Source organism: Anastrepha obliqua, chromosome 3, assembly GCF_027943255.1.
Source record: "Anastrepha obliqua isolate idAnaObli1 chromosome 3, idAnaObli1_1.0, whole genome shotgun sequence".
Classification (NCBI taxonomy): domain Eukaryota; kingdom Metazoa; phylum Arthropoda; class Insecta; order Diptera; family Tephritidae; genus Anastrepha; species Anastrepha obliqua.
In genome coordinates this window covers 83,305,565-83,329,482 of record NC_072894.1, presented here as the reverse complement: position 1 = coordinate 83,329,482, position 23,918 = coordinate 83,305,565, and the positions used below count along the sequence as shown (strand labels likewise).

At 37.4% G+C, this 23,918-nt stretch overlaps 1 protein-coding gene across 1 annotated transcript; it reads right to left on the bottom strand.

Annotated features, from left to right (window-relative positions):
- Window positions 1-2,199: 2,199 nt before the first annotated feature.
- LOC129242572 (odorant receptor 63a) lies at window positions 2,200-14,212 on the bottom strand. The gene is given in 11 exon segments (XM_054879298.1): window positions 2,200-2,256; window positions 2,314-2,367; window positions 2,369-2,470; window positions 2,554-2,655; window positions 2,737-2,842; window positions 2,911-3,076; window positions 6,314-6,418; window positions 11,116-11,307; window positions 11,375-11,513; window positions 13,899-13,995; window positions 14,085-14,212. Coding segments are annotated over 11 exon segments (1,248 nt in total).
- Window positions 14,213-23,918: the final 9,706 nt, after the last annotated feature.

Below are 23,918 nucleotides of genomic sequence, written 5' to 3'. Positions count from 1 at the left end.
ATTTTACTGATTACTGCTATTTGTAATGCAGTAAGTTTATAATGCAGTGTGCCCACCTATGAATGTAAGCGATCACAGTAATAAATTGTTCATTAATTTTAATACAAATGTGTTAAATAGGTAAAAATAAAATTATAGTAATTGTCTCTGCTTCGGGCTGCTTCAACCAACTGCCCAATAGTTCTTAATCCTGTCCACTCTCTTATGCTACGTAGCTAAGACATTTGGGGACCTCGCATAATATGACCAAAATATGCGGTTTTGCGGCGTTTTATCGTTAATAACAGCTCTCTATCCTTTCTAAGTTTCGTTAAGACTTCTTTGTTACTAACTTTATCTGTCCATGATATTTTCATCATCCGCCGATAGCACCACATCTCAAACGCCTCTAATTTATTCATACTCGTAACCTTTAGTGTCCATGGCTCCACACCGTACAATAAAACAGACCAATCGTAACATTTAAGGTAGCGAATACGTAATGTCATGTTCAAGCTTTTATTGGAAAGAACTTTTCTGTAATTGAAGAAAGCTTCCGTCGCTGCTTCAATCCGACAGCAAATTTCTTTGTCATTTGTCCATGTTTTGCTAAGCCAACATCGTAGGTACTTAGAACTGGATCCTCTTTGGATCGGATTGTCATATATCTACATAAATGTTTGAATGGGTGATTTGTTGAGAGTTTTTTGAAACAACCATGAATTTGGTTTTTTGGGTTTTAATACTCGGCCGTATTGCAGACTTTTTCCGCTGACTTCTTGAAGGAGATATTGCAGGTCATTAAATTTGGCAGCCACATCATTTTGTAGTCTCACGTTCGCAGTTTGGCCCCAATACAAGTTGGAAATGCACCTTATTTCTTTAACATAGTTCAACCTTTTGCTCCAATTATTCCTTAAAGGATCTATTCTTCTAGGAGTGTGCGCTGTGTATTCGCTACTGTACATAAAATTTCCGATAGTTTGTGTCTGTACGTCCACAGTTGACAAATTTTCAAGTGATTTGGCGGTGGTCTAAAAATCGATTTTTTTGTTTTCTGGATATTTCGAAAGTATAGTATCTTAAAATTATACTGTGGAATTTTCATGCGGAAATTCCCAATATTACAGCTTCTACTGCCCATTATCTAGTTAGAGAGCGGTCCGCGCGCTCCTGTACCTCAAACTTTAAACTATTCAACGATTCAGTTTTGAAATTTTAATATGTTGTTCACAACATCAATGGTTGTCGTCCGTGCTGGAATCATATTATTATTCTTATTATGTAGTTTTTTGATTAAAAAACTGAAAAAACCGATTTTTAGAGTGTCAAATTCAAAATTGCGCCATTTAGTCGATTTTTTTTATTCTAGTACGCGATATAGCTACAGTCACACTGATTAATAATTTGTTTGGTATTTGTGTTTCAGATAAACAGAAGAGCCAAAATAGAGAACACCGTCCAGATCTAAATTTTCGGTAGGGTCAACTTCAGCGCTGTTCTCTAAAATTATTAAGGTTAGGAAATTTTTTTTTTCATTTTTGTATGCAAAAGAAGTTAAATAAAAAGCTTAAAAAATTTAAATATCATTTTTAAAATTTTTATTGTAAAAAAATTTCCTCAAAATACTCTAAATTTTCGAGCTCTAAACCACCGAGATCCCTTAAATACCCAAAATGTCTATCGAGGCTTTGCTTCTGAACAAAATTAATTGAACTTCGCTGGCCTAAAATAAAATATTATCTTAACAGGAATAGTTGCATTGCAAATTTAGCGAGTAGTTTCAGACACAGGCGGAACCGTAGCGACACAAAAAAAAAAGAGAGATCGTTAATTAACTTTTGCGAAAAGAGAATTTTATTTTCCACAGTTTTAACATAAAAGTGTAACTTCGATTATTTGGAAACAACAAATGGTAAAAAACCAGAACCAAAAAGCTGAAATTTGTAGATGGGATTTAGACTCAGGTAGGCAGCTGGATATTTCTGAAATATGGTATGCATAACAGAAATTCTAACTGCAATTACGATCTTGTCGAAAATGGGCAATTAAATTCTTCTTTACATTATATATGTATGTATATGAAGTTTAATTTTCATTCTTATTTTATTATTTTAGTTTTCATTAAATATTGGATATTTTTATTTTCATTAAATATAATAAATAAATATTAGTTTTCATTAATTATCAATTGCAAGTGTCTTATATTAGTCTTATTTTTTAATTTTCTTGAAGGTTGCGCAACAACAAAAAGTATGAACCACTCATTCTGAATAGCTGCAAAAAAGAGAAAATTATTTAGCATCATTTGTTATTTCATTATTTAAAACTTACAGCAATCAAAGTGGCCAAATTCATAAAAGTAAACCATGAGACTTCCAAAAAAAAAATGTCGATTAGTTCGCATAATCATCATTCGTACAAGTTGTTTAAACTTTTCCGTTTCTTCATACCAATTACAGCTGTAGAATGATATTGGAATTTGCTCGCTCTGTATAAAAAATATTACAAGATTTTCGATCTTCATAAAATTATATTTTGTGAATGTAGTATATAAGCTTTGCTTTTGTTTACCGCAATCGTTAGCTGCTGGCCATTGTAACAATATAGCACGATTTGTGTTCCTGCTGCCATTAAATACATAATCATTCTTATGAAGATTGTTACACTGGATTCCTGAAACATTTTATGAAAACAAAAAAATAGTTTTCCCAACGATAAATGAATTCATATTTGTATTTGTATATTTTAACTCACTAGTCCAAAACTCATTTCGAATAGAACAAACCCAAATACTATCAAACTGAGAACGAATTGCGACAAGCTGATATGTCTGAAAATGGCTTGAATTTGATCCACATACCTATGGTAGATTGTTTTCAGTTATAGTTAATTTACAATAATTATATATGTACATATTTCTTGCATTACTTAGCTATTCGCTGGTATGTGAAAATGGTATAACGCAGATATTCAATACGCCTGTCAGCAGGTATCAGCGGCGAGGTGGCTCTTAGTACCAGTAAGTTGAAAACCTTTAGCAATCCGACGGCATGCTGGCATAGAACTAGAAAGACGCCATCGAAACTCACCGCACCTTAATAATAATAATAAAATATATATATGTATGCATGCGTTTATTAACAAAAAATAGCTACAAATTTAATCTTCAAAATAATAGCCATCGCTAGCGACAAATTTTTCCCATCTCTCAGGCAATTTGTGGATGCCGCAAACCAATCATCGAGCCATTTTTTGGCTTCTTTGTGAGAATTGCAACGCTGCTCGGAAAGTGCGTGCCCCATCGATGCAAACAAATGATAATCAGAAGGCGCCAAGTCTGGTGAGTAAGCCGCATGCACTAGCGGTTCCCAATCGTACGTCTCCACCAATTCCCGGGTCGCTCTTATTCGATGTGGCGGTGCATTGTCACATTGTCAGTTCATGCGGCACCCATCTTCCGACCTTTAAAATCATGCCCATGTCTTTCAAATGTTTGGAAATGGTTTTTTGGGTCACCCCCAACTGCTCTGCCATCATTTCTTGCGTTTGACCATCACCTTCATCCAACAATGCTTGCAATTCGGCGTCCTCAAACTTTTTCGTTCTCCACGCTAAAATTACCACTTCGGAATTTTTCAAACCACCTGAAGCACTGTGTTCTACTTACAGCATGTCCACCATTAGCTTCTATAAGCATTTGATGAGCTTGAGAAGTGCTTTTCTTCAATTGATAACAGAAAATCAACGATGTCCGCAAATCGTAGTTTGAAGGCACGAAATTAGACATTTTTAAGAGCGACAAAAATGCATTGTTGTATGAAACGTAACAAACAATGAACTGAATATTGTGGACAGATGACAGAAGAAAAAAACAAGACATTTGGGAAGGTTTAAAAATACTCCTATCGACCTAAATATGTATAGCCCACGAAAAAATGTAGCATCTCAAGATTTTGCCCAGTTTTGACTATTTTTATTTTTTTTTTCAATGTTAACTTTTTTTTTTTGATAACTAATTTATTTTTATAGTTTAATGTCTAATAAAATACTTTATTAATCCAATATTTCCATTTTTTTAATCTTTTCCAATAACAAATCCACGATTTTTTTTGTTTTAAGTATAGAGAAAATACACAACACCGTCAAGAAAAAAAAAAAAATCAAAATCAACGAGAATTTGGAGCTGCTTCAAACTTGCATTAAAATTCAATGGGATATGAAACTATATACATATGTCCCCAATTCTGGTGAATTAAGCGAGCCATATACCGCGATTAAAAAAAAACATCTTTTAAAGTTATGGGTTTAGTGAAGCCAGTTGTGTGTCAAAGCGTTCCAAATGGTACGAAAAGAAAAATTTTGATCGAGCGTTAAACAATTTCTGGAATTTATAAACCTTATACAGAATCAAATGAAATTACAAAGCGATGGTTGAAATGATTTATTTCGGTAATATGGACCTTGACGAGGACGTACGCATGATGCTTTACCGGCATTTCAACTCTTATTTAACTATTATTTGGAAGCATTTACTTAAGGTTGGTCTCAATAAGAAGTTGGATGAATGGGTGCAATACGAATGTGATTCTTGGCTAAAACATAATGATATTGACCCAATAATTACGAATAATGTACACTATACAAAAACAAAAAAAAAAAAGAATACAACTAAGGCCTAATCACTGTAAACTGTCTCATATGATTGTCAAACTCAGATAAACAGGTCGGTATTCCTGTGAAAAACATTGTGAAAAATTTTTCATCCGTATTATATATCTATAAAAATTTCCGTATATTAATGGATGGCGGAACTTCTTCCTTTTGTAAACATTTGGACAGATCGAGTATAATAGAGCTGCTTTGGAATGCCCAAGCGGTCACATGGGGGTTTCTAAAAGTATTGATATAATAATCAATTTCCTCTGTTAAATCTAGTGTATTTTGAACTGCGAATTTGTTTCTCATCGGCGCACTTTCTCTTGAGTTGGTGTTCGAGAAGAGCGTTTTTTGGCGATCCACCGGAATATAATTTTTAATTAAGCTAACCCTGGATAGTTCCATGTGGAGAAGTGGGGAAAGCTAGTGAATGGATCTTATCAGTGTGGCTTTAGACCTGGAAAGTCCACCAGCGACCAGATATTCCCAATACGCTAATTCTTGGAAAAGACCCATGAGAGGATAATCGACACATACCATCTTTTCGTCGACTTCAAAGCTGCATTCGACAGTACGAAAAGGAGTTACCTATGTATATGCCGCGATGTCTGAATGAAGAAGAAAATGAACCCAGTTTGAACTAATATGTTTATGATAGGTGTTGTTCGAAAGTCTCTGATTGATATTCGAGAAAAATGCTAAAGTTATGGATAAAAATAAATACAATTATTTTTGTCTTTTTGAAGTTAAACCTTATATAGGGGACCTCGAAAATAGTAGTGGTAAGTTCTTGCCCGAAAATTTTTATAGTCCTTTTTTACTTATAAGCGATTTTGCAGTAACTGCCATGACGTAATGACATTTAAGGTTGCCCTATTCTGGCCATGCATTTTAAAAATATTAATAGAAAGACACATTTTCGTACCAATTTTTGGGTACTATTTTCAATTCGTCTAAACGTTTTTCTTATAAATCTTTGCATCAATGCTGCAGCGACTTTGAAATTCACAATACTTGTTTTAAGCCAATTCTCTACAATTTTTATGTTGCGGAAAAGTTTCTCAGTAAAATTTAAAATTTTAAAACTACCATTAATCTGTAGATTTCATAACGAACTGATCAAGTTGCTCGATACGTTTTAGTTCTTATAACGTTATTTCTGCAACCACAGATTGCAGCAAAGACTATAGGTGCATTCCTTTTGATGTTAAAGGGCAAATGTCTACAATTTAATGCTTGTGTTCCTTTCAAGTATGTACAAGTATAATTTCATCAAAACCGTAATAAAATTGATAAAAGGGTTTCCATCTATTTCTTTTTTTACCGAACTTATTTATCTTGAAGTCTTTCTCTTATGAGAGGGGCACCATTAGCTGGTTTCATCATAAATCGCACGTTGTTTTGATAAGCTTTTTGAAGCTATTTTGCGCTGATACATTAAAATCGATAGAGTTGGATTTGGCGTCGCCTAGGACAAGGCGGCTATAGGGTGATGTTGTGTGAACATAGCCTCACGAAAAAAGATTTTCGATTGAAACGCGATCTTGGGAATATCGGATAGGATCGTTCTCTGATTTCAAATCTTTTATTGAATCAAAAACGTTGGTTTTCATTTAATGGTAATCAAAATTTGTGTAAATAATATATATACAGCTATCAATTAAATTGTACTCACATGTGGCTGCGATATATATAGCAGTGCCGCTCATATACATTTGTATGTGATAATAAGGGAATGCCATACCCTTATCTTCCCAAAAAGGATAGAGAGCAGGAAAGGCTAAAGATCATGTAGGAAAAAATATACACAACACATACATACATATTATGTAAATACACACATCCATATATACAATTATAATTGGTAATATTATAATAGTTTGGGGAAAAAGAGATCCATTATTTTTGCGTTACACTTTTGCGCAAATGGTTTAAAACTATTTTATCGTCGATCTTTAGCTTCTGGGCGATGCTACGACTTCTAACATTCCGGTCAACTTCGATTATTTCTGTGTTTTTACCGACATTTTCGACATTATCGAAATTTTCCTCAACATCAAAAATACCATAAACGCCATTCAGAATTTTAGGGGCTTGACTTGCATGTTCGCCTTTATCAAAGAAAAACAGAAAAATGTACCGAATTTTCTCTTTGTTGCCTTCCATTGTTAACACCCTGCCACTCACGACAGCAAAAGTATGTTTGTAGTGTGAAATGTCACCTTGACAACAACTCATAAACCTTAAATTGTTTGTTCGATACTTTACGAGACATCGATCACTACATCCATCTACCGAGAAAATAATGTATGTATTTTCCCCAAACTAATCTTTTAATGGAAACAGTACAATAAAAAAAATTGCTATTTAAATCCTTCCAATATGCTCCATAAAAATAAATATTTTAATTATATTTGCAATAACAAATCATAAATAATTGGCACATATAGGGTCGGTTTACCCTCAAGGCAGTGTAGGAAACTGCCGCACATTGAAAAAAAAAACATTTAAAAATATTTAATTAGTTGAAAATTTAGTTCGAAGATTTGCATCCTCAGTTGTTTTTTTATATTCCAATGTCATATTTTAAATTCCTACAGAAAATAGTAAAGGTGTCCCGAAAATCGCATTGCCTAGCGGCCCCGATATAGTTAATCCTGGGCATATATGTACATCCGTTGTTAAGTATTCGGTCGAGTTTTTTCTCCAATTTGTAGTGCGTGACTAAATGTTGTCCTCAAATGAAAAGAAGTCCCACACTTTTAAACCGTATCCGAACGGCGACTTGTCATTGCTTGAAGAGAGATAAGAGCTAAAAAGTCTTATTCAGTACTCCCCAGTGCGAATAGAATCACATACACAAACTCATTATTTTGTCTATGGGTATGTCGCCTTATAAATATCACTTTTTTTCAAAATAGTTGGGCTTATTTCGCTAATAGCTCATCGATTATTGGCTCCCAAACCGTTAATCGTGCCTTGCTAGGAACCTGAACTAGAATGGATGAAATCATATGATTCAAGCGGCCTATTGACTAACCCGTTTTTTAAGATGTTCCCGTCATCGAAAGTTCCTCCTAATTAGTCAATGATTTACTAGCTGAATTTGATGCTGCACTGTGTTTCTGATTTGTTTTTCTGCGTGATACCTTGTGAATCGCTTTTTCCCACGTGAACGTACATAAGTTGTTTTAACGGTACGTTCCTTCATTATCGGGTATGACTGAAATTTTTTTATAAGCGTCATATTGCTCATTTTGTGTAGGTAATCAAATATATATTTGATTGTCTTATGAAAGACTACAAAAATATTAAATAATAATTGTGTATCTGTAGTGTGCCCAATGGCCAACACTTAAATATCTATTATGTCCCTACAAAAACATTGCTAGTCAAATACTTATGCTACCGCATTTTAAAATTCTGATGATGATACTTCTTTTATCTCCAAATAATATTTTCAAGAATGTGGGATCTTTGTTCATCGAGATCTAATTGGGATACGTGGTGTTATACTATGGGTGTAGGTGGCCATAAAAAGACTGCAACGTCACGTGAAAGTCAAAAGTGAAGAAGCGTCTTGAGCGAAATCCCCGCCGAAGTACCAATCCAATGGTGAAAGAACTGAAAATATCTGACCATAGTATCCGCCGCAATCTCATTTTTCAGAATCAAAATTAAGCCTTATAAGATCCAAAAGGAGCATGATATCACACCAAAGCAGCAACAAGTCAGACTTGACCGCCGAAAGCGGTCAATTTCCGAACATTGTGTTTTCTGACGAGCAGTGCGTGTTTTTCAAATTGAGCAATTCGTACACTCCCAAAACGATAGGGTTTATTTGACTGACCGTTCTTATGAGAATTTTAGGCATCGATTGGCCACCAGAAGACAGCGCCCGCCACAGGTAATCGTTTGGGCCGCTGAAACCGCAGATGGGTGCTCTCCATTCGTTTTCATCGAGCCTGGCGTTAAGGTAAATGCGAAATATTATCGGGGAAGTATTCTGAAGGTTTCTTTCAAGCCGTGGGCAGATAAATATTTCGGTGAAAGACCATGGACTTTTCAACAGGAATCGGCATCGTCTCACAAAGCTCGAGTGAACCAAAAATGGCTAAAAAATAACGTTCCGAACTTCATAATGTCCACACAATGGTTTTCAAGACGCCAATCCGATGGTTTATTCTCTTTAGGCCATTTTGGAGAGCAAGGTCCGAACTAAAAGATTCACAAAGATTCTGTCTCGAGGCGCCGAAAAAAGCCAAAAAGTCCGCGACTGGGCCAAAATACCTGAAAGTCACATTCGGGCAGCTTGGACCATCGTTTCTGGACCGTCTCAAGGCCATAGGTAGTCATATCGAGCAAAAGTAAATTGATTTTTCATTTTGTATTATTTTCACACATTTTTGCTTTGAATTGCATACAAGTAATTTTCCAAACTAAATGTATGGCCTCTTTAACGCTTGCACTTCGAATGCCGGACCCTGGATGCCCATCTGGTCTAAAACTGTTTTACGCCGAGCTGGAGTACTGGGTAGAGCAAAGCCAATGCTTCAGCGTTGACATGTGCCCTTAGACGTTGTCTGTGAGCCATGGCACACATTTTCGCCATGTCGCTGACGAGGAGCATACCAAGATCACGATGGAGGTCGAGGTTTCTCACATACTATAGAGCATTGACGATGTTGAACATCACCTGAGTTTGGAATCGTTGGACAATAGTAATGCAAGATTTGCTTGCATTCCATAGCTGAATGTCAAATGCCCAGACTGGTTTAAAAATTTGGTTACATAGCAGTAGTTTGTTGTGAGTTGATGAGTGGACACTCAGATAAAGTAAAGAACGTTTTTCAATTTCAATTCCAGCTCTTCACGCTCCTTTTTGACATGGGCTTTCCGGCGCTGTTTAGCATCAAGGGTTATTCCAAGATGTTTGGCCTCATTGACGTTCGGTATATTTACGCTGTTTATGTAGACTTGCTTGTAATTCGACTTTTTAGGCTGAATACAATAGGTACCGATTTTTTATTGTTTAGTTTGATGCGCCATTTGTTGGCCCATGTAGGAATTGGGCAAGATCAATTTTAGTTTGTGGAGTAAACTCCTAGGCCAAACTTTGTTAATCGTCTGTGAGACGTTGAGGAACGCTGCAGACATTGTTTTCCTCCATTAGTTGGTTCCAACAACCCCGTGAACTTGGACGAATGTTGGTTGATTTTTGGGAAAACGAAATTGATGCGTTGGACCAAACCTTCAGAATCATAATTACTTTTGCCGTCTTCCAGTACAGAGGGACATACAGTATTTTAACAAAAAGCACAAATTGATCGATTGAGACACAAGTAACACAATTTTTGGCCAACCGCTGATGAATTTCTGCAGTTATGAGGTCGAAACCAGGCGATCTTATGGCTTTCATTTTGAAAATTTCGCTCATTACTTGTTTGTAATTTCACCTGATATCAATATCGTCAATATCTCCTTCATCTATCATTGGCCGAGAAGGTTTTACGATTTATTATTTTTGAATGTCTCGACTTTTGGGTATTTGTTCTTTTTTATGGTGTCATCTTGCTGGGGCATACTTTTGAATTATTTGCGTGAATTGAATTTGTAGTTGGAAGTACTGCTAGTCGGTAAAGCTAATAAATATACGAGGAGACGTTGGTGCCGCATTTTCTGATATCTGTGCTCAGAGTTCAGGTTAAAGTCCTCGGAAATAGAAAGATGGTTTGCGGGAATATTTTTGAAGGCAAAAAAGTCAGTCAAATCAGGTATTTTGTTGGTGTCTGAAGGCCAATATGTTGACCTGTCAGTTGAAACTATTTCGCTGTGTCGTATAACTTTAAACCTTTCGCGCCCTTTTGTCGTTGTAAGTCTAGACCCCACTCGCATGTGCACCGCCTATAATAATCCTTAAATTGTAGTTGGTGTCTGGGTGGGCTCTATAAAGCTGTTAGTATTACTTGTTGCTCGAAAATATTGACGGAAACGGAAGTTGTTTGAAGTTCCTCAGCGGTGAGTTGGTCTCCCAAGACTGTGTTATATTTTTTTATTTTTTTATTTTCATATCTATCTAACAGAACTTCTAGCTTAGTATGGTGTTTAGCTAGACCGTTGGCATTCCAATAATATTCTTTTAAGTGTTTTATTCATTGTCAAACATTTAAATATTTTGTTCAAGGGCACATCATCGTTGTTCAATTGATTTGAAGATTTAGCCTTGTTCATTTAGTTAGTCTATGCTAATTTAGCTGAAAGGGATTTTGCACAACAGGTTGGTTCGGTTTATTTAGAAAACGGATTTTTGTGGGGTTATTTGTAAGAATTGTGATTGTTTTAGCACATTCGGAGATTGCATGAAATATGATTAAAAAATTAAGGTACCTCTATAAAATGATGATTTAGTTCGAATTGCACTTGTCAAGATTGTATTACGTAATAGGTAAATGGATTTCATTATAATTTAGTACTTACGTAGGATATGCACGTAATTGGGTGTTTGCTTTAGCTGATGGTAAAGATTTACGAATAAGGCACCAAAAAAGTAGTTACACAGAATGGCTACACAAGTGCTAAAGTAAAATAATAACTGCCGGCGAGTGTTGCGCCAAACACCTTTCATAATATCATCGATCTCTTGCTGCAATTGGTTGTTTATGGGAAAATCTAGTAGGAAATTAAAAAAACGACAATAAAATTCCTCAAAATAGTTGAGTAAAAACATATTTCCAACCGTATTGAAATATTTCTATTTTGCGTATGACTTCATGTGTTAGAGCCTGGTCCACTAAGCGATAGAAAGTACGTTGTGTGAATAGGTAATAGACCAATTTAAAAGTGGAGATGAGGGTTTGCAACGCCGTACAAACAGTCTGCAAAGGTATATATTAAAAAAAAAAAAATGCTGAAATTGAACTAAGTTAAATATAGCGATTTTAAATAGGGACATGACAATTTGAATTTTATTATGTATTTTTATGCAAGTTCTACATTTATATTACAATTCACGAATGTATAGCGTATGGAAATAATTACTTCGAAAATTTCGAATTGGTGCGGACAACTTGAAAATCGCCTATATCAGTTTAAGACCGTAATAATCAGCTCACCAGCCACCTCACCTCTCTGTGCTTTACAAGTAGTCGATAAGCTTGATTAATAAAATTCTTTAATAAATAGTCCGGTGCCAATGAGAGAAAACGCATCAAGGCTTTCGTTCAAAATGATTCAAACCAGCAAATTGTCACCCGTTCACAGAAACTGAAACTTTCTTAGTACACCTTGTGATGAGTTTCGCGCAAAAATTGTGGAATACGAGTACACCCCCAGGTAGCTTGACCTTGTAGGAAGTGATAAATCATTTGTACCACCGAAACTTTGCCGTTTGTAACTTGCAAAAGTAATTTAATGCCCCTATTCAAAATCCCTACATATACAAGGTGGCACAAAATTAATCACCCTATTGGAATATTTATAATTTTTGCAATGACGTCGTACGCCAATTAGGTTTGACACTTGTAAATTAGACAGCTGCGTGTAAAGGTCAAAATAAAGGTTTTCGCCACTCAAAGTCATCTTTTTGTTTTGGTAAAAAATTATTCAAAAATAAAATTAGATGACAGATGATTAATTTTAAGCCACCTCGAATTTATATATACTTACGCATATGTACAGTGTAGAGCAGAAGTTTTGATACCCTACCACTTCGAAGATGTGTTATAAAAAATATCGCGAAAGTTTTTGAGTATTTTAATATTAAAAATTAAGAAAGAAAAAACCATAGAAAATCTAAAAATTCGCACAGCAAAAGTGTGGACACTCTTGCAATAAAGTATTGCATTTATGTATGAAAAAGTTTAACTTTGATTTGACAATTTGAGAAAAATTACATTTAATACCTAGTAGATATCCTCGTAATCGAATAACCTCTTTTAGTCGGTCAGGTATTGAGTGAATCAAGTATTTTGTGTAATCCGAACTTATATTTTGCCATTTGGCTTGGAGCAAGCTTTTAAATTGATTTTTGGAAGTTATGTGGAGTTTCCTTAACTCTTTTTGCAAATGATGCCTTAAATGTTCTATAGGTTTCATATCTGGCCTCTGTGGAGGCGTTGATGTCAAATGAGGTACTTTATGTATTAGCCACATCTTCACTATGTGCGTGGTGTGTTTGGGATTGTTGACCTGCTGGAATTAAGTCCACCAGACATTCCAATTTTTCAGTTCTTTGTAACAAGTTTTCTTGATGGATTTTTAAATATACTTTTTTTTGTCATTATTTCGTCAATAAAAACAAGATTGCCAACACCTGACGTGGACATGCAGCCCCGAACTATGACGCCTCCACCTCCATGTTTGAACGTGTTAATTGTATTATATTTTTTGGATTTAATTTTTCATTTCGCTTCCTCCAAACCTTAAGTCGCCCATCATATCCGCAAATTACTTTGTCCTAGAAGTTAAATTCTTTGAGTTGATAAGTTCTGGCAAATTCGAGCTTTTTATTTCTATTAGTATCACTGACAAAGGGCTTTTTTCTAGCAATACATGCCTTACGGATATAAAATATTTCTCTTGATTGACGTTGGCACTGTATCCGATGAAACAATAGCTTTTAGAGATGTTTGCATAAAGTAGCTATATTCGGAGCACTTTCGAAAGGATTTTTTTCTATTGCTCTCTTGACAAGGCGTTCATCTCTCTCAGTTAACTTCCTAGGGCGGCTTGATATCTGTTTATTTTCGATCCTTTTCTCCATTTTGAATCTTTGTATTACCTTTTGCACTGTTGCTTTACTTTTGCTGGCGGTTTCCCTGATTTCTGAGTATGATTTTCCATCTTTATGCATGCGGCAAGAATTTTTCTCCCCTCTAATGTCAATTCTTTTCGAGACATGATTGGACACGTAAAAATTAAACACAGATGCGAATAAATTAGCTTCATCAGTAATACTGAAAATAGTCTGCCAACAAATATTATTTCGAAGCACGGCTACTTCAAAGTGCGTGCGTATCAACACGTTTACTGTACGAATGTCTTACTTACAGCTACATTTTTCCTTGCCATTGTTGATGCAGCAGACAAAGTACATTCTGTTTTTTGATTACAATACTTATAATACACTTATTCATATAAATATTAATAAAGTTTTTCAGAATCTAAAATAATGTGTAAATTTATCTTAAAATCATACTTAGAAATGGTAGGGCATCAAAATTTATGCTGTGTACTGTATGTATAAACGATTGCAAACAAACCTCAGCTATGAGTGGAATGCTGTCAAAATGCCTCACTAGGTAGCACCAATGGGCATACAAGGATAGAGTACTGCTCACTACCAAAATCACATTGATGCTTTCGTAACACATATGTAAGTAAGTATAAAATATAATTATACAGTTACTGGTATAAAAAAATAATAATTTCCATTTACGTTCACTTACATTTTCAATGAATCTTTGAATTTGCTGGGCGCAGTCAAATTTACACCCAACGCAAAGGATACCCCAAACAACACCTTAATCGAATTGTAGTTACGCTTACGGACTTCTTCTATTGTCTCTATAGTCATAGTGTTATTTTATAATAAACAAAAAACACTAATATTCGTGTCTCAATACTTAGTTATACCTAATTGCTGTGCACATTTTCTTAAATACTACAAAGCACTCGTAAATCACAAGGGGGATGGCTCAAGGGGGATAGCACGTGAGCTTCTGCTTACAATTTTAATTTCTCAACTGGTATTTTAGAATAAGAGGGACTGACCATTATTTAAAATGCCATTAATATGCACACCCACCGATGATACAGCCAACTGGGATTAATATGAGCGCGTGCACGCCCCACACGTCTTGGGCGTAAAAGCGTTAAATGTTTAATTACTCAAGCGTTCGTAGCAATGTCGTTGTAGGCTATGGCAATTCAGCCACTTTATACTTATATTAAATAAAACAAATAGTTGCGTTTTTGAAAACACTATTAGGACCAATCAATTGTAAAGTTTTGCATGCAGCTCCAAAATAGTGAAACGATTTGAGTCTAGGAGTTGATGAATCTGGGGTCTAATATCTGTATAGATAATTAAATTCAATCGAAGCTGAAAATGATTTCATAATGGAAATGAAGTGCTGCGTCTTAAATTGTGAAAGCACCAGTTACGAGTATAACACCATCTCCGATGAGTCCGTGGCAAGAATGGGTGCATGTGTGCGCATAATTTCTTGGGTTTGACAGTGTCCATTGCTTTCGCTTACTCGTCCTCTTTGCAAACAAGTAACTCTTTTTCAATTGCTTTCTTGAATAAATTAATTATTGAATAAAACTGAGGTTTATACTTCGAAAGTGCAGAAAGGCAATTCGCTTATTCCGGAGGTTTCTGTCAAAGTTGATCTCTGCACATAGACAGATAGCATACACTCCCGATTGGAAGATGCTGGGGAAAACCGTTCATTGGCACAGACCAAAATATATTTCAGCGCCTACGCCTTCTGGTGTCTTTGTTTAACAGGGTAACCTTGGCTGCTTGCTGAATAACTACAGGGATCGACACTCGGAGGGAAACCAATTAAAAAGGACATAAATTGAGTTTGGAAAATTACTTTTATTCAATTCCAAGTACAAAATGTGTGAAAATAATACAAAATGAAAAATCAATTTAGTTTTGCTCGATATGACTACCTTTTGCATTGACTATGGCCTTGAGACGCTCCAAGCTGCCCGAATGCGACTTGCAGGTATTTTGGCCCACTCACGGACAATGGTTTTTTTCAGCGCCTCGAGACTGATGAATCTTTTAGTTCGGACGTTGCTCTCCAAAATGACCAAAAATCCATCGGATTCGCGTCTAGTGAATTTGAGGGCCATTGTGTGGACGTTATGAAGTGTGGAACATGATTTTTTAACCATTTTTGGTTCACTCGAGCGTTGTGAGACGGTGCTGAGTCCTGTTGAAACGTCCATGGTCTGCCACCAAAATGTTTGTCTGCCCACAGCTTCAAAGCAACCTCCAGAATACTTTCCTGATAATATGTCGCATTTACCTTGACGCCAGGCTCGATGAAAACGATTGGAGAGCACCCATCTGCGGTTACAGAAGCCCAAACCATTACCTGTGGCAGGTGCTGCCTCCTGAAGGTCAATCGATGACTCAAATTCTTATGAATTCATATAAACGGTCGGTCAAATTAACTCTATGGTTTTGGGAGTTTATGAATTGCTCAATTTGAAAAACACACATTGCTCGTCACAAAACACAATGTTCGGAAATTGACCGCTTTCGGCTAAGCGAAGCAACTTCTTCTGACTCTCAAGTCTGACTTGTTGCTGCTTTGGTGTGACATCATGCGCTTTTTGAATCTTGTAAGGCTTGACTTTAACATAATTTTTCAGTATGCGGTAGATGCTATGGTCAAATATTTTTAGTTCTTTCACCATTTGATTAGCAATTCGTCGGGGACTTCGCTCAAGACGCTTCTTCATTTTTGAACGATTTCACGTGACGTTGCAGTCTTTTTATGGCCACCTCCATGACGTTTCGCAATGCTACCAGTATCATTGTGACGAGTAACGGTGCGATAAATAATAACTTTAAAGTGCTCCAGCTCACGAACAATCGCTGGTTGTGATTTTTCAGCCAAATATACTCGTAATGCAATCACACTTTACGCTTGAAATCTATTACTGATTTTCTTTTTTCGCGTTCACTCTCGGCAAAATGCTTCCGTGCATCTGCAGCGCGAGAGGTCTGAAATTGGTTACACTTCGAGTGGCGGACCCTGTATTTGCTACCAAAACAAAATATATTGCAGTTCCAATTCCTAAATGCCTGGGAAATCAATTGGACTCGAAACTAAATTGGAATTACCACATAAAGTAAAAGGTCAAGCAGATAAAAGAAAAACTTCGAGCACTTCATTGGTTAGTCTGCACAAAATCCACACTTACCATACTATAAAGATGAAGCTGTTAGAGTACAAGAATATAATTAAGCCAGATTGGTTTGCAGCTGTGAAGGTCGGCTAAAAAAACTCATATACTAAAAATTCAACGGCAACAATCGGAGAATCTTCGAGTTTTGACTATATCTGACAGGTATACGAGAAATGATGACATCCTTAGGACTTTTAATAAAGCAACAGTAGACGAAGAAATCAAAAAGATAAAAACAAGGCACTTTGAAAAAATACACAAACACAATAATGCAGAAATCAACAAATTTCTTGAAAGGGGGAAAAACAAAAAGATGTCTAAAGAGAATTCGACCAAGCGACCTAATGAATGCTAAAAAATAATAAATGTGTAAAAATAGTTAATTTGCTGTTAAATTGCTGTACAATTGCAATTATGTAAAGTGAATCTTGTTTTGTATTTAATTTAATTGTATATTATTTCGCTTGTTTTAACTTTATCGCCGGCACTGAAGGTAAAACGATGTATATAAATCCTGACCAAATTGTTAAACAACATACTCAATGTCAATGGACAGATGTATAAAATAAAAGGGGTCAGTAAAGGAAAAGATCTTCTTGTTTTTATAGCCGCATTACATTAAGTGCCAAACGTTGGATGGTACACCTTGTACTTATACATGTTAAATCAATGTAAATATGTACTTACCTTAAAACCGTCCGTTTGAGATGTGAATTGTGTATTCAAGTAGATGAATAATATAATAGGTGATTTTTTTTATTCAAAAACCTGTCTTGGAAATGGATAATTGATGAATGGATTGCATTGATCATTTGATAAGTGACAAGTGCTTCAAATAATTGTGGAAAAGCAAAAACAAATATCTTCGCAATGTGCCTGTATAGACCACTATTTGTGCACTTATGAAGGCGAATTATGTAAGACTCTTTCCAAGACACATGGAACAGGTATAGGGTGGGCCATGCAAATATGCTTTTTGAATCGGATTTAAAAAAAACTAATCAATATTTTTTCAAACTTTTTTTTTTTTTTGAAGACTGAACATTGTCATTGGAGGATGGTTCCATGTGTAGAAGTCCACGCAAGTGGGGAAAGTTACTGATCGCCATTCACTTGGGAGTGGCCAGGACGATTCTTCTACATATGGTTCAAGCAGCTCACAACGTCCGGGATTAGCCCACGTATCCTCTGGTTAGCTTCCGAACACCCGTCCGGGAGTGAGCTAAAGTGAGAAGGCGAAGCATCCCAGCATAGCTGGTTGTGCGCTGGGTTTGGGACCCGCCACTTAAAAAGCCTCCCCAATGAAAACAGCAACAAAGCCTCGGATGAGAACTTCCAACACTGATGACGACCCCTGCAAACGAAATAAGGAATACGATTTGAGGGCATGCACCTGGAATGTCCGGTCCCTTAATGGGGAAGGTGCCTCTGCCCGGCTGGTTGATGTCCTCGTGAGAGTAAAGGCTGACATCACTGCCATCCAAGAGATGCGATGGACGGGGCAAGGTAAGAAAAACATAGGACCTTGCGACGTCTACTACAGCTGCCATGTAAAGGAGCGCAAATTCGGTGTCGGATTTGTTGTGGGAGAGAGACTTCGTCGCCAAGTACTGTCGTTCACTCCGGTGGACGAGCGTCTCGCAACAATCCGCATCAAAGCGCGATTTTTTAACATCTCGCTAATTTGCGCCCACGCCCCGACGGAAGAGAAGGACGATGCAACCAAGGATTCTTTCTATGAGCGCTTGGAACGTTCCTATGAGCGCTGCCCCCGCCACGACATAAAAATCGTGCTTGGCGACTTCAACGCCAGGGTGGGCAAGGAGGGAATTTTTGGTCCTACAGTCGGAAAATTCAGCCTGCACAACGAAACATCCGGTAACGGACAGAGGCTGATCGACTTCGCCGGGGCCCGAAACATGGTAGTCTGTAGCACCAGATTCCAGCATAAGAAGATTCACCAAGCTACCTGGCTGTCTCCAGATCGAAAAACGCGAAACCAGATCGATCATGTTGTGATAGATGGAAGACACGCTTCTAGTGTATTAGATGTACGTACGATCCGAGGACCCAACATCGACTCGGATCATTACCTTGTTGCAGCCAAACTGCGCACACGCCTCTGTGCAGCAAAAAACGTACATCTACCTACGCAAAGAATGTTCGACATCGAAAAGCTACAATCACAACAGACCGCCAGAAGATTCGCCACTCGACTCTCACTCCTGCTCTCGGAGAGCACTGCCCAACACACCGGCATGCGCGAGCAATGGAGCAACATTTCTCGTTCCCTACGTACCGCCGCCGAAGAAGAAATCGGATTCCGGCGAGCCCGAAAAAACAATTGGTACGACGAGGAATGTCATGCTGCCGCCGAAAGAAAAGATGCCGCCTATAGAGCCACGCTGCGATCGGGCGCAACGCGAGCCATGTGGGATCGCTACAGAGAGCTAAAAAAGGAAGAGAGACGTATTATCCGACAGAAGAAACGAGAGGCCGAAATACGTGAGTGCGAGGAGCTTGAGATGCTGGCCAATAGGAACAACGCCCGAAAATTTTACCAGAAAGTTCGGCGGCTTACAGAAGGTTTTAAGACCGGGGCGTTGTCCTGTAAGAACAAAGACGGCGATCTGGTGACTGACGTACAGAGCAATCTTAAATTATGGAGGGAACACTTCTCGAACCTGTTAAACGGTGACAGCTGCGCATGTCATAGAGAATTTGAAGATCCCGATACCCCAATCGTTGACGACGGAATTGTCGTTCCGTTACCCGACCATGACGAGGTGAGAATAGCAATATCACGGCTAAAGAACAACAAAGCCGCGGGCGCCGACGGACTGCCGGCTGAGCTATTCAAACATGGCGGCGAGGAGCTGGTAAGGTGCATGCATCAGCTCCTATGCAGAATATGGTCGGATGAAAGCATGCCTGCCGATTGGAATTTAAGTGTGCTCTGCCCAATCCATAAGAAGGGCGATCCTGCAATTTGTGCCAATTACCGCGGGATTAGTCTTCTAAATATCGCCTATAAGGTTCTAGTGAGCGTATTGTGTGAAAGGCTGAAGCCCACCGTCAACCAACTGATTGGACCTTATCAGTGTGGCTTCAGACCTGGAAAGTCTACCATCGACCAAATATTCACAATACGCCAAATCTTGGAAAAGACCCATGAAAGGAGAATCGACACACACCATCTTTTCGTCGACTTCAAAGCTGCATTCGACAGTACGGAAAGGAGTTACCTGTATGCCGCTATGTCTGAATTTGGTATCCCCGCAAAACTAATACGGCTATGTAAGATGACGTTGCTCAACACCAGCAGCGCCGTCAGAATTGGGAAAGACCTCTCCGAGCCGTTTGATACCAAACGAGGTTTCAGACAGGGTGACTCGCTGTCGTGTGACTTCTTTAACCTGATGTTGGAGAGCATCGTACGAGCCGCAGAACTTAATCGCTCAGGCACAATTTTTTATAAGAGCGTACAATTGCTGGCGTATGCCGATGATATTGACATCATCGGCCTTAACAACCGCGCTGTTAGTTCTGCCTTCTCCAAACTGGATAAAGAGGCAAAGCGAATGGGTTTGGTGGTGAACGAGGACAAAACGAAGTACCTCCTGTCTTCAAACAAACAGTCGGCGCACTCGCGTATCGGCACCCACGTCACTGTTGACAGTTATAATTTTGAGGTTGTAAAAGACTTCGTGTATTTAGGAACCAGCATTAACACCGATAACAATGTCAGCCTTGAAATCCAACGTAGAATCTCTCTTGCCAACAAGTGCTACTTTGGACTAAGTAGGCAATTGAGCAGTAAAGTCCTCTCTCGACGAACAAAAGTAACACTCTACAAGACTCTCATCATGCCCGTCCTAACGTATGGCGCAGAAGCTTGGACGATGACAACATCCGATGAAGCGACGCTTGGAGTGTTCGAGAGAAAGATTCTGCGTAAGATTTTTGGACCTTTGCACGTTGGCAACGGCGAATATCGCAGACGATGGAACGATGAGCTGTATGAGCTTTACGAGACATAGGCATAGCGCAGCGAATAAAGATCCAGCGGCTTCGTTGGCTGGGTCATGTCGTCCGAATGGATACAAACGCTCCGGCTTTGAAAGTATTCGATGCGGTACCAGCTGGTGGTAGCAGAGGAAGAGGAAGGCCTCCTCTGCGTTGGAAAGATCAGGTGGATAAGGACTTGGCTTCACTTGGTGTGTCCAATTGGCGCCGGTTAGCACGAGAAAGAAACGACTGGCGCGCTTTGTTAATCTCGGCCAAAATCGCGTAAGCGGTTATCGCGCCAATTAAGAAGAAGAACATTGTCATTTATGAATAGAAAATAATATCGTTCATATGACTGCCACGACTGGCTTTACAGTAGGCCATTCGATCAACCCAATTTTTAAGCACATTTTCGATTGCTTTGGCTCCAATTTCATGAATGGCATCTTCGATTTCGTGTTTTAAAGCATCAATCGTCTCTGGATGGTTCGCAAAGCATTTGTCCTTAACGGCTCCTCACAAAAAATAGTCCAAATTGGCTTAAATCACAGCTCGAGTGTAACTTTGGCAGTGTGACAAGTTGCATCGTCCTGTTGAAACCATGCCATCCTCTTCAATTTTTGGAAACAAAAACTCGTTGAGCATGTCACGGTAACGCTCGCCATTTACTGTAACCGCGGCTCCTCGCTCATTTTCGAAAAAAAAAATGGCCCGATGATGTCGCCAGACCAAAAATCGCACCAAACAGTGACTCGTTGCATCCACAGTGGTTGCTTCTCTACAGTAACGTGTGAATTTTCTGAGCCCCAAATCCGACAGTTTTGCTTATTGACGTAGCCACCGATGTGAAAATGAGCTTCATCAGAAAAGATGATTTTTCGGTAAAAATGCTCATCTTCGGTCAAACGATTTCCTGCCCATTGAGCGAACCGAAAACGCATTGGATGGTCATTAGGCTTCAGTTCTTGCACCAATTGAACTCCCATTTCGTAAATGTCAAACCTTTAAGTAAATTATGAACACATTTGAAATGTCATTTGTGTTACCATTCTCAAAAAAATAGGTGGTTCAAAAAGCAAACGCTATATGGCCCACCCTGTAGTAGCGTGGGTCCTTATTTGATTTCTTATTTATTTGGGCTCTAAATTGTCAATCTTTGTTTAGAAATTTCGACATTTTAGGTACCAAAACTATAAACAAAATTCGTTGCCCATGGTTTTGCTCTACTGCTCTACCTATTCTTTACCTACCCTTTCAATGCTTAAAAAGAAATTTATTGTTTAAGTGATGAATTGAATAAATTCCTTAAAGGCTGGAAGAGGTATTAAATAGTAATAAAACAATTTGGTTTCGATTCATATTTTGTTTTTATTTGCTCATTTTATATATATTGATTTCGTTTCAGTTATTCTTACGATAGCTTTTTTATTAATTTGTTTTTTTTTTTTTTTGTTTTTTAAGATATTATCAATTTTATATTAACTGATTAGTTATTAACATTTTCATTTCATTTCTTATTCCTAATTTGTTGCATGTGGCTTACGAGGACAATAATATACAAACTACATACAATTGAAAGTTTTGATGTTTTTTACCACGAATTTAATGCAATTACAGTTGAACGATTTTTGCTTTAACTTTATCAGCTTGAATGAAACAGAATAAGCGATAATTTACTATGTCCTAAAAATACATACACAAATATCCTTATTCCTAGAACTCGAATGTGCCTGTATTTATGTAGTAGTATGTGTAGTATGTATGTGTGTGTTGTATGTAAATAGAAATATTGTGCGATTCTGAGCAAAATCGTTTGCTATTTACAAATACGTGAATAAATACGTTTGATTTTTCATCCATAAAAGATGATGTATGTATGTAGGTATGTAAGTAGGTACAATTGTAGAAAAGGAAAATATTAACAAATTGTGTTTTAGGCATTCGGAATATTACGTTTTTCTTTCATTTCTTAAAAGAATGCATTGCATACAAAATTTAAAGAAATTATTATGGCTTTTCTTTATTTTCGCACATTGTTTGTGTGTACATATGTACAAATGAATGATGATGCTTTTCGAAATTGATAGAAATGCTTTTGGAATAATTGTCAGAATGTTAGAATGCGCTTATGAAGTTTTTAACGTAGAAACGGTGCCTCGGCGCCTCATTTAGAGATAAAACATTAACAAATTAACAAATTCCTTCGAATTGCTAACGATTGAATTTGTTGTTCCAAGTAAGTCTTTGAAGAGCTTAGTAACGTACACGAGTATCGTTTTCAAAAGACACAAGGATGTTGTTAAAACTTCCGCCACATCTGAACGAAACGCTAAGGCTATGACAAGACCGGTGGAGAAACGAAACAGGGCGCCTCCGCTAATAAAAGATGTCGCTTCATGGTACGGTAGGAACTTCGGTGAAGTAAATTTTTATACAGCCCAAATGCGCTCGGGTCACGGGTATATCCAGAAATGCCTGTTAAAAATAGAGAAAAGCTAAACATATCCTTTCCAATGCACGCACTGGGAATAAGATCGTCAAACGTTGGAGAATGCAGTCAGTCATATAACCACCGAAAATGTAATCGGAAAGGTGCTAAGTAGTGAGGAACCGTGGGAAATCAGTGGATTCGTGGAAAAAATTCTCCAGAGCAAAAGTAGTGCCTGTATGCAGGCACACAAGCATAGGTCTTGTAATGAAGAAGACAGAACGCTACTCTGAAGTAATGCAAAAGCTGTTTCAGAGTGGGCGACGTTTCTAAACAAGGACAAAATTTTTTATTCTCAGGAAATGCTACTGCTGCAACGGCAGTATTAGGCATTTTAAATATCCTCATTCGCAACATAAAAAAAAAAATTTGGTTGAAAATTAGGATTAAAACGCCATAATGCTCCATCAAAACTGCTGTCGCACCAATGGTATGTCCGTAGACTATTATTACTTATTTATTTATTTATTATTCATTTATTTTTTATTATTTATTTCATGGTACGAGAGCTTCTTATTTATTTATTTATTATTCATTTATTTTTTATTATTTATTCCATGGTACGAGAGCTTCTTAAAATCACTGCTGACATTTTTTTCGAATTAAATTATTACAAAATAAAGAATATCGAAATCGCACGATTGCAAGAACGAAATCACAAAAATCGTAGCTTTCGAAAAACATTTCACAACCTATTGTAAACTTATGGTTCCGTGTTTATTCGGAAGTAGGCTAAAATTGATGAATTATTTGAAAAGGTAAAATTTATTTAAATTTATATAATTTTACAGAAATCAATGGAGAACGGAATAATTCTGTGGCCACAATCACTAACTACTTAAGTGAATGT